At 43.9% G+C, this 14,427-nt stretch overlaps 1 protein-coding gene and 1 pseudogene across 2 annotated transcripts in view; one reads left to right on the top strand and one right to left on the bottom strand.

The window, feature by feature from the left end:
- Positions 1–14,427, top strand: part of Col22a1 (collagen type XXII alpha 1 chain) — a 231,373-nt gene that overhangs the window by 140,274 nt on the left and 76,672 nt on the right. For both annotated transcript variants that reach the window (XM_036209012.1, XM_036209013.1), the window contains exons 40-41: positions 11,924–11,959; positions 13,534–13,587. In XM_036209012.1, coding sequence (XP_036064905.1) covers positions 11,924–11,959; positions 13,534–13,587 — 90 coding nt within the window. The remainder of the gene's footprint in view (positions 1–11,923; positions 11,960–13,533; positions 13,588–14,427) is intronic.
- LOC118597050 lies at positions 7,150–10,259 on the bottom strand (annotated as a pseudogene).

The raw sequence follows: 14,427 nt of genomic DNA, 5'->3' as shown, positions 1-14,427 counted from the left end.
ATTCAGCTAACATCCTTCTTTTCAGGTCACATTCACACTGCAGATCCCTGCTGGCTCCCTTGGGAGTCTACAGCATAGGTTCCTGAAGAGACAGTCCTGTTTCAGCTGGTATGGTAGTGGGCTGTGAATCCTTGGGTCCATTAAATGCAGGGTTTGTATACATGGCTGCAGTTGGTGCAAAACTTATTGTACTTCTAGTGGGAATAAGAAGAATACAATCTTTGGACCCATGCACGGGGTCTGATTCAAAACAAGGACAACAACAAATCTCACTAATTTTGTATTAGTTCTTTCATAATTCCATTACACACATATGATATATATATATACACACATACATACACACACACACACACACACACACACACACACACATATATATATATATATATATATATATATATATATATATATATATACACACACACTTGGGTCTTATTCCCCACTATTATCTTTTTTTCCTTCCTCCTCCTATTGAAGGCCTTCTTCCCACCAAGTTGTCTTCCTATTTTTGTGTCTCTTGGCTTATTGCCAACTGAATTCAATTAGGGTTGCCTGTGTGAACACAGTTGTGGGCTTATTTACTTGAGCAAGGGCACTCTACAAGTGACTACCACTGAGGAGTCTGACTTCCATCCACAGCAAGTGTCTACAGCTTCTCAGGGTTGGGTGGGGTCTTGTTAGTCCCGCCCTTTTTCATGACACTGTGTTGATGCGCTCAGCATTGTACGGTAGTTACTGCTGCTGTGATTTCACCCAATGATTTTAAAGAAAAAAAAAACAGACCCATGGACCAAACTATGAGTAATAAAATCATAGCTAATAAAACTAAGCTGGGGAAGGAGTGTGATCTGGGAAAACATTGTGGTTTTGTATTTCTTAGGCCCCAAGCAAAACACAACAAAAAAACAAAATAAGCTAATTATTCTGATTCCTCTAATTGGTAAAGGTGAGAACATATCTCATGGCTCCAAAACAGCATTCACAAATGGTCCTCATATTGTTGGTTTTAAGGAGTAGTTTACATCATGTAGTAGGTACAGGCTTCTCAAACCCATAGAGCTTGTAGCTGTGTTATCTCTGAGTTATTTAGGCTCATCTAGGTCTTCAGCCAAGTGGAGGCTCACTCTCTTTGTCCTCAGCGAGACATCCCCTGTGGAAAGACACACTTTGTCCAAAGCATAGGACACATGGTGTTGAAGTTTAGAATTGTTTTCAGTGAAGAACTGAATTTCTTTTCTTGAGAATAGAATCATGTTCTGTGTCTTCTCACCATCACAGAAGTGTGTCTTTTCTTCTCCCTGTCACTGAATGATAGCTTTCAGAACTTAAGGACAGCTTCCAATCTGAGGCCTTCTATTTTTCCATCTGCTCTCATCTTTGCTAAAGGCAGAATTGATTCAGCCTCAACTGCATTTTTTTTCCTTGACAGCCAGCCATGTCTTACTATTACTTGAGAGAAACTCAAATACTCAGCTAAAGCCTTGGAATAGCTAAACTATTTACATATAACTATTATTTAAAGCCATGGGCCTAGTCTAACTTCACCCCTGCTAAACATAATCTGGATAGAAACCAAAAGAGCACATAGCCTGGTCTCTGCTTTTTCCACACTTGAGAAATGCAGACCACAACCACAGAGATCTCAAGTAATACTGTTCTTTTCACAGTTTTATGGAGAATTTCATATAGAGTTCTGTATTCACATCCCCCCCCCCCCCAACTCCTGTATCCATCTCAAACTCCTTATCATAATCACCATCTCTTCTCTTTACCATTGGGGTGTGTGTGTGTGTGTGTGTGTGTGTGTGTGTGTATGTGTTTGTAAATACAGCCTACTGAATTCATGAAGTGTTGCTTGTGTATTTATGTGCTTAAGGCTAACTAAGAGCTGTCTACTTGGTATTAGAGAACTATTAATTACTTATGTCTCTTCATTTAGGGGTGGGATTTATAAGATTTCCCCTATCTACAATGTTGTTGAGATTTCCTGGATGCAAATTCCCTGTCATATACAGAAGACACACTCTTCCAGCAGACATCTTGGTCCTTAGACTCTTACAGTCTTTCCTCCCCCATCTTCCATAATGTTCTCTGAGCCTTTGGTGTAAAGAGTTGAGTTGTTAAGCCGGGTGGTAGTGGTCCACGCCTTTAATCCCAGCACTCGGAAGGGGCAGACCCAGGCAGATCTCTATGAGTTCAACGCCAGCCTGGTCTACAGAATGAGGTCCAGGACAGGCATCAAAACTACACAGAGAAACCCTGTCTTGAAAAACCAACCAACCAACCAAAAAATCAAACAAAAAAAGAGTTGTGTTGTTGATATATCACTTGAGGTTGGGCAACCCATGGCCAGTTGTTTGCTACATTTTGACTAGTTGTACATTTCTAGAATGGTCTTTGCTGCAAAAAGGTATTTTCTGATGAGGGTTACATTTATCTATGGGTATAAGAATAAATATTTAAATGTAGTTAAAATTATACTGGCTTAGGATAGTGGCAGTAGTAGGTTTTCCAGGGCACATGGCCTTACCACTGAGGGTAGTTGGCTACATTTATAGTACCAGGCATAAATTCTCTCCTGTTGAGCAGCCCTTAAGTCCAATTAGACAGCATTTGTTTATCCCTAAGATGTAAGTGACACTGTTGCATCCTTGTCTTGCTGTGTTGGTCATTGCTGTGATTCATAGACCAAGTAACATAATTCTTCATATATAACTCCCCAAGAAAAAGAAGAGAGATTTAATTTATTATCTATAATATCGCATAAAATAAAAGTCCCCTTTGCTTTCGTCTGTGGTCTTCACACATCTGAGTCAGTTTAGGCCTCTCTCTTCACACATGGTTCTTTGTTCTTCTTTCCAACAGACCTGGGTGCCCTCCCCCCCCCACTGGAGAAGACCATCTACTTCTCCCTCCTACCAGCAATGGGGACTCCTTCAAGGTGGCAGAATTACAGGGGGGCTCTTGGTCTTCCTAAAGATCCATAAACACTGTGGCAGGAACAAATGAATTCCCCTGTGAAATCCCTGTCTTGTTTGTTCTCTCTCACAGAAAATGTCAGCTAGAATTTCTGACAATCAACACTCTCCATTACATTGATTTTATTTCTTTTTCTTGGATTTCTTTTTTTAATTTTAGTGTGTAGGTACTAGGACAACAGATAAACAGTAGCCCAGACTTCTTATTCCTGGAGGCTTCCTCTCAGAATGGCACTTTGCCCTAAAGTTAGGAGTTTGATTCCTGATAGCGTTGATCCTTAGAACAGAAAATACCTAAGGCTGTGTGCCTGGGATGTGGTTGTCCCTTGTGTCCTGTCCACCTCATCAAGCTCATCTTTAGACAGTCCATGCTGAATGCCTAGGATATGATTGTCTCCATGTGTCCTGTCTATTCTCCAAGGATATACTGCATCAAGCTCATTTAGATAGCCCCGCAACAGAGGTGGCACAATTCACCCCAAATCTAACTAGCTGAATTCACCATGAAATATCTTCCTGCCTAGCTGATTCCACAGGAAAAATAATTTTCTGGCTGCAGCCAAAAGGTTGTAAATCAACTCTTTAGTGTATTCCTACCACTTGGGCTTATTAAAAGCTTCCTGGTGGATGAAACCTTATTGCATTGCCATAAATCTCATTGGCCAGCAGCCTAGGCTGGTGATGGCCAGAGGAGCTGCATGGGAGGTTCAAGGATTTGTGAATAGAAGGCATGCAATAGAGGTGAGGAAGGGGTATGTCAAGTTTTTGGGGAATATGAATCTTTGCTCAGCAGCCCAATGTCTCTGTTTTATATTGGAGTGCAAAGGATCGTATCCCCCACCCCACTCATAGGGGAGGAGATGTATTATCCTTTAGAGTTAAGGTAGGTATCCCAGGTATGAGTTTATCTGAGAGATGATCTCAGAAATTCACTCTTAGAGGGTAACAAAGTGAGTAGAGATAGGAAGAGAGCCCAGGCAGAGTTTGTTATCGAGCAGATGGGCACTGTGGGCAGTTGAGTCTTGCTCTTTTGACTCCTGACTACATGGAACACTCTCAGAGATGCCTGCAAAAAGAACAAGGGAGCTGGAGACTTGATGTACCAATACCATAGCTTGTGAGCTGCTCCCAGGAACTGTCAGCCAGACCTTGGGATAAAGAACCCCTAGAGCATGGGGTAGATTCTGTTGTGAGTTGTCCTCTGCCTCCTGCCTCCTCTGGAGCTTGTTCCTCAAGCCTTTATCATTCATAGGCTTTGCTACCCACTAGAAGGGAGCCAGGGGCTGGTATGTTGATCCTGCTAGGTTAACCCATCAGCAGATAGGAGGCAGTAAGGTTGTGCAGTTGCTTGAGGTTTTAATTTTCTGTTGCCAGAATTCACAAACAAAATCCTCCTTTCATCTTCAAGTCGTCTCTGATCTTCCTTTGGTAAGATTTAAGAGCTAAATCATGAGCTCTTTCAGGCTTTGGTGAGATCAAAGTGCTCATGGGGTTGATACCAGGAGCTTTGTAAGGACAAGGCTCCCACTGACAGCCACATAATCCTAGACTCTTTCCTATTCCAATCATCAGTTTCCCTGTAGACCAAGTGCCAGCAATTTCAGCAACACCATCAGCTGAACTGGGAGAATGTGGCCTGATGCTATTGGTGATGATGTCTAGCACCCTACCTTTGCTTCTGTGGTGTCATTGAATTCCTCTTCAGTACTTCTGAGCCTTCAAAGCCTGAAATATCCAGAAACTAGCTATAGGATGCCTGGACCAGTCAAGATGCTTAATGTGTACATGCACTGAGGCATCCTTACAGCCCTCCAATGGCTTGATAGCTTAAGAGAGTGACAGGAAGCCCAGAGCCAACTGATTTCAGGCAAGGAAGCATTTTGAATGCACCACACAAGTATGCTTTGTGTATTCCTTTAGTTTCTATGGGATAATGTAAACATCAAGAACCTTCTTTGGGGGAAGGGATGATTTAAAAAAAGATGTTTCTGCCATAAATTCAGTAGTTCTCCCTTATAAATGGAAACAAACATCTGTTGTCACCAATGCTTCCTAAGACACGGTTAAGTAGACCAGGCTCTGGGCATATCTTCTCCGATGTACTTTTAGTCTATGAGGTGACCATGGTTACAGTCTCACACTAAGGATGAGAAAAATGATGCTCGAGACACCTGGCCCTGCCACTACTCATGAGAGGCATGGGATCCACTTGAAAGAAGTTGCTCTTTCCTCTGGAAGGAGGCACTGTCCTCAGCCTCTGCTGTTTTGCTGGTCTGGGGTACCTGCTTGCTTCATGACATTCTGGGACCTTAGCTCTCCAGGCTAGTTCTGGTTGTACACACTAATGTCATCACAAGGCAGAGCTCTTGGTCCTGATGAGAAAGGCCTTGGCTGCTGTTCCTGTTGTCACTGCTTCTTCAATAGCCCCCACCCTTGCCAAGGACCCGCCTGGCACTCCTTGCTTCCATGTGCGGCTGGCTCTGTCTTCATTTTATCTCCCTCTGCTCCTGAGTGTCCGCTGGTCTCTCTTGCTCCAGGCCTCTGCCTCTCTCTTCTGTTCCCTGTACTCTCCCCAGAATGCAAGCCTACAGCTGTCTTTCTGAAACCTAGACCCGAATCACTTTTTGCGTGTTGGGAGACATCCAATGCTCTCCAGACTTCAGTTTCCTTTGAAACTGGCTCTAGTTCTCTTCTGTGCAGAAAGTCTGACAAACTTTCTTTGACTGGTACCCCCTCTACATAAGGATACTCCAACCAATGAAGTACGATGTATATAATAAAGTCCCCTAAGACTATTTTGTTTAGTGATGCCATAGCCATCTTAGTTCTTATAAGGACACTTTATGATGTATACACAATGACAAAATTGCCTAACAATGCACTGTTGGAACATAGTCTCTGTCTTTAAGTTGCATACACACCACAGACATACAGATATATATCATGCAGGCACACATGCACAAATACTAATGCACTTGGTAATGCATGCACACATTGCTATGCTGGTGTTTGTTGACAGGTGTGGCTGATGGAAACTGACAATATCGAGTCCCAAGGGTCTGGCACATGGTGCACACCTTCCCTTTATCTCTGCTATTGTGTTGCACTCTGTCCCATCTTCACAAAGATGATCAGCTTTTTTCCTCTTGCCATAGACATATGAGGAAGTAAAGTGAGGTTTTATTCTCCAGAACTTTTGTTCCTGTATGCCTATGATGTGTCTTACATGCTGAGGACAGATTCACAGAAACAGGAACAGGAAAAGTATGAAGCACGCCACTCCCGTGACACCTGATCAGAACTTAGTACGTCAGGGTTAAGAGATACTAAGACCCAATGAAATCTACCACAGAAAAGCTGGGGACCCTACTCAGGAATACAGGTGAGGAAAGTTTAAGAGCAAGGAGCTTTGCAGAGAAGAGATACAGGGTGTCTGTCCTTGCAGAGGAGATGCTTTGCAAGGAAAGAGTGCCAGGCTTTGCACAGAAGAGAACTAATCCCCTCCTCTCTGTCTGTCTCTCTCTGATAATGATATGGAATGCTAGATGTACCAACAGTAGGCAGAACAGTATAATGATCCCGCCACCACCACTCCATGTAGCCATATGGCTACTGTGCTGGCTAGTTTTTATGTCAACTTGACACAAACTCAAGTTATTTTGGAAGAAGGAACCTCATTTGAGAAAATGTCCCCCTACTAGATCAGCCCATGGACAAGCCTGTGGTACATTTTCTTGATGGATGATTGATGTAGGAAGGCTCAGCTCACTGTGGGTGGTGCCACCCCAAGACTGGTGGTCCTGGGTACTATATGAAAGCAGGCTGAGAAAATTGTGAGGAGCAAGCCAGTAAGCAGCACTCCTTCATGGTCTCTGGATCAGCTCCCGCCTCTGTGTTTCTGCCTTGAGTCCCTTTCATGGCTTCTCTCATTAATGGACTGTTGCCTTGAATTGGAACTGTAAGCTGAAACACCCCTCCCTATACTGCTTTTGGTTATGGTGGTTTTTTTTTTTTTTTTATCTTTTTTTAAATTTTCCCAACAAACACCCTTTACTGAGAGCGCCCTAAAACATCCAGTCCTTGATTTGAACAAGTTTCAACTCAGCTGATGGCTGACTTAGGTAAGGCTTTTTGGTGACAAGAATGCTTCCCATCTGTATCCAAACAGGTTCTTGACTCCTCGTGAGCATCCTCAGGGCCTCTGTCCCATCTTCTTCAGGGTTCGATTAAGCTCTTCAAATTTGTGGATCTGCCAGATAAAGAAATCCCCATAGCACCTGGCGACGTTGGTGTCTGCAATATGGATCATGTCCTTATCAATATAGAAGTCTACCTCCGAGGCTGACTGGAATTCCCCATCCAGGGCAGAGATGCCACTGGTCCACACCAGGTTCTTCATCTTGTGCTTAAAGACAAGCAGTTGGATGCGGAACTCCTGCTCTGTGAGGTCCAGGAAGCTGGCCAGCTTGGCCACAGGCATGGTGGTGTAGAGCTTGAGGAAGCTGCAGATGGTGGACAGCTGGGCCTGCTGATGCACTTCATCAGAAAACACCTTCAGCTGCTGCAGGAAGGGCTCTTTGTGGTAGTTAGGATGGACGTTGTCATAGTTGGGCACCACAGGAGACAGGAACTTAGGACAGGCATAGCTAAACAGTTCCCCGTAGACCTGGGGGTCACCCTTCTGCATGCACAGCATCTTGTCCTCTACTTCTCCCGAAGCTGGAGATGGATGCTCTCATCAATCCACATGGGGTACATGGTGAGAGCAATGGCCAACAGAGCATGCATCTGCTCATTCTGCTTGTTAATCATTTCATACTTGTACGTGGTCCTCTGGGACATACTCTTGGTCCTGTGGATGTACAGGAGGATGTTGGCAAAGACCCGGATAGCATCCTGGTAGCAAAGCATCATGAAATACGCAAAGCCCACATAATAGTATGTGGTGACCTGGCACTCAGGCACATGGGAATACATGCTCTTCTTGTTCAGCTCGATGTTTTCCAGTACTCTTGATAGCCTGGTAGTTTTTTGTTTTTTTTGTTTGTTTGTTTGTTTTTTTAATCACAGCAACATAAACCCTAAAACAACCAGGATCTCTCAGTTCGTGATCCCTATTTTCCTTTTATCATCCTCTTGATCCTCCTATTTTGAATCATGCCCAGGAATACATACTTTTATCCCCTGCTTATTTTTAGACTGTATGTATGGCAAATAAGAACTTTTAAAATGTTAGTACAACTTCATCATCACACATGGAAAGCACAGTACCAAATATGCTGCCCCTGCTGCTCATCTCTTGATTGTCTGACCAGTGCCCTGGTCAGCTGCCTTCTGTCTGAATCAAGAGCCAGGTGAACAAACAGCACTTGCTCCATCTTCAAAGAGATCTCTGGCTAATTTGTAGACCCCCCCTTTTCATTTTGTTACTTGTTTATAGAGGAAATAGGGCTTATTCTTATTTTGGTCCATGGGGTTGTTTTCGGTTTGCTAATAGGATTTGCTAATGTGGTGGTTTAGCAGGAACCGCCACCCCTGTGGTTCTCATTAGTCAGTATCCAGGTCCAGAGAGCTTGATCAGACTCAGGTTTGATGTTTTTGGCAAGACTGCACAGATGGCCTGTTGCACATCAGGAGATACCGAGGATGTCTGGTGGGTTTCTTTCTGTGATGTTCACACCCTTTGATGTCCAAAGTCCAATCAATTAACACATCAAGGACTGAAAATTGGTTTTATGGTAGTTTCGTCAGTTGGTTCATCTGTTTTTATTAGCTGGACTATTTCTTTGTAAAGGAAAGCTCCCTCCTCTACAATTAACTGGTCTACACAGCTTCTATACCTACTGTGAATGGAAATGCTGGGTCTTCCTCATTGAATACTTTCTCTAGATGTCTCTATACAGAATACTCATGAGACTTGTTTGAATATGTTTAAAGAATGCTTGAACTCGAGGATTTAAATGCATTTGGTGTTTTAATATACCTTTTTGGTGCTCGAACTGTTTTAGCTTATTCTCAAAAGAGCATACTCTTACAGCAACTACCCACTCCCTCCACGTAGGCTTCACCTCCCTCGTGTTTCATATCTTGCTCAGACAGCATCCTCTTCTCAGAACCAACTGTTGAGAGATGTGCCCTCCTGGGACTGTTTCACACTCAAACCATAGCATACAAGGAGATGCTTAGACGTCAGAAGTAGGAAGGAAATGACAAGGCCACCCTCTTCCATGACACCTAAAACATTTTAACTGGTGTTTAAAAAATTTAATACATCTATACAAGGTATTTTGATCATATTCATCCCCTATCCCTCCTCCTTACTCCTGCCAGATACATCTCTAAGCCAACCTCCAATCCATGTCCTCTTTTTAAACTTTTTTTTTTTTTTTGTAATTCCAGTTGTGAAACCCATATACTCAGGTGTGGGACTCTCCCTTGGAGTGTCATTGATCTCCCATGAGCCACACCCTTGAAGAATACTGACTTTCCTTCTCTCAGAAGCCACCGACTGTCCATAGTTCTTCAGCTGGGGGCAGGGTGGTCGTGGCCTTCTACTCCCTCCATATTGGCGTGTTCACTGGGTTGATCTTATGCGGGCAGCCGTGGCTGCTGTGGGTTCATGAGCACAGTGGTCGTGTCCTATCCAGAAGACACTGCTGACCTCTGGTCTTCCCTCTGGCTCTTACTGTCTTTTTGTCCCTTCTTCTGTGATGGCCCACGAGTCTTGGGTGTCCCATTAGTGGTTGAGCCTTCCACTTTTTTCTTTGTACTTTTCTTCGTTGTGGGTTTCTATATTAACTTTTATCGGCTGCACAAAAACACCTTGAAAAGTATACAGAATGGCTGTGGGCATGCTTTTTATGGTACAGACATCAGGTGGCTTTTCAACTGTTTTCTTTTATTTTTAATAACACGAGGAAAAGTGACCACCTAGCTTTGTATTACAATTAAAAAACAAACAAACAAACAAACTCAGAAAGGTAAAATAATTTTCTTAAAGTCAGACAGCTGATACTTGATAAAGCTGAGATTTGAAATGAACGTCTTTGACTGCAAAGTCCATCCATCAAAGTAGCATAAGAAAGTAATTTGGAACCTGGCTTCATGAGCAAGTTCAATGTTTTAAATTTGGAATTTAATTTGAAAACAAAGTGTGACACTAAAAACGAAATGGCGACATTCCTCATGCCAGGGACAAGCTGCCCTCATTACAGTTCTTTCAGTGATACATTACAGCCCCATCGGAAACTACCCGGGATGAACAAAGTACAGATTCATGATGCCTTATGATAGAGGAATCAGTGGCCTCTGAGCCAATGCAGCAGGGGTAACTTCTGAGCCTGTTTGTTTGACTTCAGCCAAGTTACTTACTGCATTTCAACTTCAGGTTCTTTGTCTGTGCCAAAGGGATGATGAGGGTATCTAGTGTGCAGGCATCCTCCTGGAGCTAAAGTGAAGCTTGTCCCCCCCCCCCCCCCCCCCCCCCCGTGTGTGTGTGTGTGTGTGTGTGTGTGTGTGTGTGTGTGTGTGTGTATAGCATCTGGTGCTTCTCCTGTCATGAAGAACAAAAATGGAAGGTCCCCTTCTTCACACACCTCTGTATGCCTTTAGCTAGTCTTCCTTGTGTGTGGATAAGGATTCAGTCGTTACTGATTGCTGTAAAAGTTTGAGAGATGGATAATAAGAAATTATCAATGGCTAAGTGATGCTGTTCCCAACCCAACAGCTTTTATTAGCTGGATTACTTATGCATAGAGAATTGCTTGCTCACTAATGATCATATCCCAGTTTACAGTGCATGTAGAAAATGGAAATGCTTGTGTCTCTAGGGATCATTTGCTGATGCTCTACTCAATAGCAGAGTGTATGTAGTGTTGTGGTGGAGACACTATCATACAAAGCTTGTGATACTTTCTTCAGAAAAAAGGGAAAAAAATCACATAAATGTTTGGGTTTTTGTTATGATCTACTAAATGTCCAAATTGTTGCTATTGTTTTGCTTTTGTTTGGTGTGTATGTATGTGTCAAACATCTTAATCTAAAGAGCCCTTGTCCTCATTTCCTCCCCCTAAATCTTCTAAAACTACAGCCCCAACAGATCTACTGCCCTGAAGGCTCTGCTTCTCTACTATCTGTAGATATCTGCTTCCCTTATGCTCCACTATGCACTTGAAAGGATGCTCATCTGCCATCTGGCCGCCCAGGGTCATAAACAATAGGAGATCTGGCTACTTCATCACAATGCAGGGGCAAATGCCTTTGTGGGAAAGCTCTTCTCCCTCTTGAGAATACTTACCATGTTCTCCTGGGAGTTGCTACATGCAGCAAGATACAGGACATACTGAGCTGAGGACAGAGACATAACTAACTCCACTGTGCAAGGCCTTCCCAATTATGACAGGGTGAGTCCAGACACAAAGACCTGTCAGCCTTCCATATGGAAACATCAGTCTGGTTAGCAGAGACTCAGGGCACCGGCTGATCTGGTCCTGGGAAACTGAGAGCTGCTCATTGATAAATTAAAATCTAGCCTAAGCAGGAAGGGTGTGAAATATGGTAAACCTTGGGCACACTAGAGGTATGGGGAAGTGGTGGACCAGGACTAAGGAAGCATGTGGGAATAACAGTGGATGGTGGGTGGGTGGCACTTGTTTAAGGATAGAAGAAATCTGGCTTAGGAATAAACTTTACAGAACAGAGCTTGGTGGTACATGTCTCTAGTCCCAGAACTTGGGAGGTAGAGGCAAAAGGATCAAGAGTTAAAGGTTATCCTTGGTTACATAGTATTGAGGCCAGCCTGGGCTACCTGAGGCCCTAGTTTTTTATTTTGTTTTGTTTTGTTTTGTTTTGTTTTTTTGTTTTGTTTTAAGTGATCATAGCATGTTTAAATGTTGAAATGAGCATTCCTATTTTGTTTGCTAATCTGTTTGTTCTTTTCTTAGGGCCCTTCAGGACAACCAGGCGACAAAGGACCCCCGGTATAGTATGCTTTAAGTGGAGGACTGTCAACCCAATTCTAAATTAGAGGCAATCAAAAGTTACTAGAAATTCTTTGCACTAGACAGACTCTCCAAAATATGTGCATGGGCTTATGGGACATATGAGGAGAAAGGGAGAGGTGGGTTCATTTAATCCAGCACAACTGTTTCATAGTTGGGCACATTGAGAGTGGCTTCACTGCTTAGCATCTCCACTTCAGAAGTGGAGCCTCAGGTTAGGGAATTTAATAAATGGCTAGAAGAAAGGTTTTTTGAGCTCTGGCTTTACAGCCACAGAGCCAAGAACACAGGAGTGGATTTCTCTTGATTTGTAGTATGGAGGCAGCAATACCTGTGAGCCATTGTGGAAATTTGTTGGGCCCATTTGTATGCTAATGCAACAGAAGAGCTCCCAGGGTGCATTGTTCTCAGGAACAGCCACCATTGTTGGTGGCCATTTTAAAGCATTCACTGAATGTTTGTTGTGGTGTCTTCTGCTTTTAAATCACTTCATGAGCTGGGCTGATGCCTAGCCTTTGGCCCTGTGACACATATTTTAAAGTAATGTACATACATGATTTCTGATTAAGGCGGGCAGGAAATCTTGTGCCCATTTTGCTAGAGGAAACAGGCTCCGAACACCTGAGGTTCATGACCATGAGATTTCAAAGTAAATTATGCTAAGTAAAACTGAGGAAGGTGGGATTCTGGATGAAGGTTAGGTTTGAGGAGAGGTCTGTGGACTCCAGAGGAGGCAGGTCAACTCCTGCAGAGCAGATGGTATGCGTTCAGCCAATGCCCTGAGAAGGGCTGATTTCCACCTGTAAATGTAAAGAAATGAGATCCGTTGCCTGTGCCACTCTCTGATGTCACCAAGAAAATGTTAACATAATGAGAGTGAGCTTATAAGAAGTGATCAGGGTCATGCATGAGCCAAGCATTTTGCTGGGCCTTGTGCAAGGAAACTTGTGTAACCAATTAGAAGCTCAGGGGGCTGTCATCAAGGCGCATGGGAGGTGCCTTCTGGGTGGGTACTCAGGCCTGGTCCTCCACAGGAGTGGTGTCATCCACACCAACAAGGGGCCAGTGCATGGGGCTCAGGTTAGGTTCCTAGAGAGCATTTCCCTGAGCATTGTATCTGTGCACAGAGCACAGATGTCCTCAGAGCAGGTTCTGCTCTGTAGGGTAGGAGCAGAGTGCTTTTGACCTATGCATTATGGTTGAATTTCTGTCCATGCTGCTGTGGTAACAGACCTTGAAGGAAGCACCTTAAGGAAGAAAGGTCTGACTTTAGCTCTGTTCAAGGTGCAGTCTGTATTAGCAGGGAAGTCAAAGCACAAGAAGCAGACAACAGCTGCTCCCACAGTCAGGGGACACTCATCACTTAGTGTAATTGTGATCATCCCCACAGGCATGTCCAGAGGCCCATCTCTGGGCTGATTTTACATTCTGTTAGGTTGATAGTTCACACCAAGGATGGCTCCCCATAGCAGGTCATTTGTATAGTCACAACCAGACAAAGATGAGTTCCGTCTTCCCACAGTTGGATCCTGTCTTTTCTTCTTTTTCATCAGGGATCTCGAGGTTTACCTGGATTCCCCGGCCCCCAGGGACCAGCTGGCCAGGATGTAAGTAAAGAGAAAAGCCACTGGCTTAGAGAGTGTGTAGAGTCACCCCTGTGAGCTCATCTGCCATCTCCTGGCCTCCTTTGTCCACATGCCCAGCACCAAGTCCTTGCTCAGTCAGGGATTTCTGTGAAGCCCCAGGGTGTCTGTTTATGTATTTTTTATTTTCTGTCTATTGTGTCTTTTTGCATTATTCAGATTTTCTTTCTTAAGTATTTTTTTTATGAAGTTTTCAGAACCCTGTATACTCCTGGGTCTCCAATGAGGTCTGATTCTTCCATGCACTTCCTCCTGGCCCTCTTCTGGCCCTCTCTCCTCAAGGGAATTACAGAGGCTCAGCTGAGGCCCCTTGGGACAAAACCCTTTTAGGATGACAACGGCAGTCACCTTTTATCTTCCTCTCTTGGCCTTCGATCCGATATCTTTGAACTCCCAAGTCTTCAGCGTCTGTAGGTCCTGGATACTCAGTAGCATGCCAGGCACCAGAGGCATTCAATTCACACTCACTGGCAAAATGAACCAGTGGCTGCAAGGAGGTTTTAGAGGCCCAAGATGCATGGCTCCAATAAGCAGTAGTATTCACTGCTTATCTGCCTTCCCTTGCTTCTGCTTCCTTAGTCCCCATTAGGCAGGGACCATACAGCCCTCTTCCCTTCCCTTGGGTTCTGCTCCTGAAAAGAAAACCCCTCCAGTAGTCAGAAGTTTTCTGTGTCCCGCCTAGCCCTGTGTTGTCCAGACAAATCTCTCTCACCCTCAGTCCTGCAGCCACTTACAAAAATAATGATTTAGAGGCTTAATATTTATTTGTGAATTATATGGCCTGTGGCTTGGGCTTCTTACTAG

This window comes from Onychomys torridus, chromosome 16, assembly GCF_903995425.1.
Source record: "Onychomys torridus chromosome 16, mOncTor1.1, whole genome shotgun sequence".
Classification (NCBI taxonomy): domain Eukaryota; kingdom Metazoa; phylum Chordata; class Mammalia; order Rodentia; family Cricetidae; genus Onychomys; species Onychomys torridus.
This window is presented reverse-complemented; position numbering and strand designations above follow the sequence as displayed.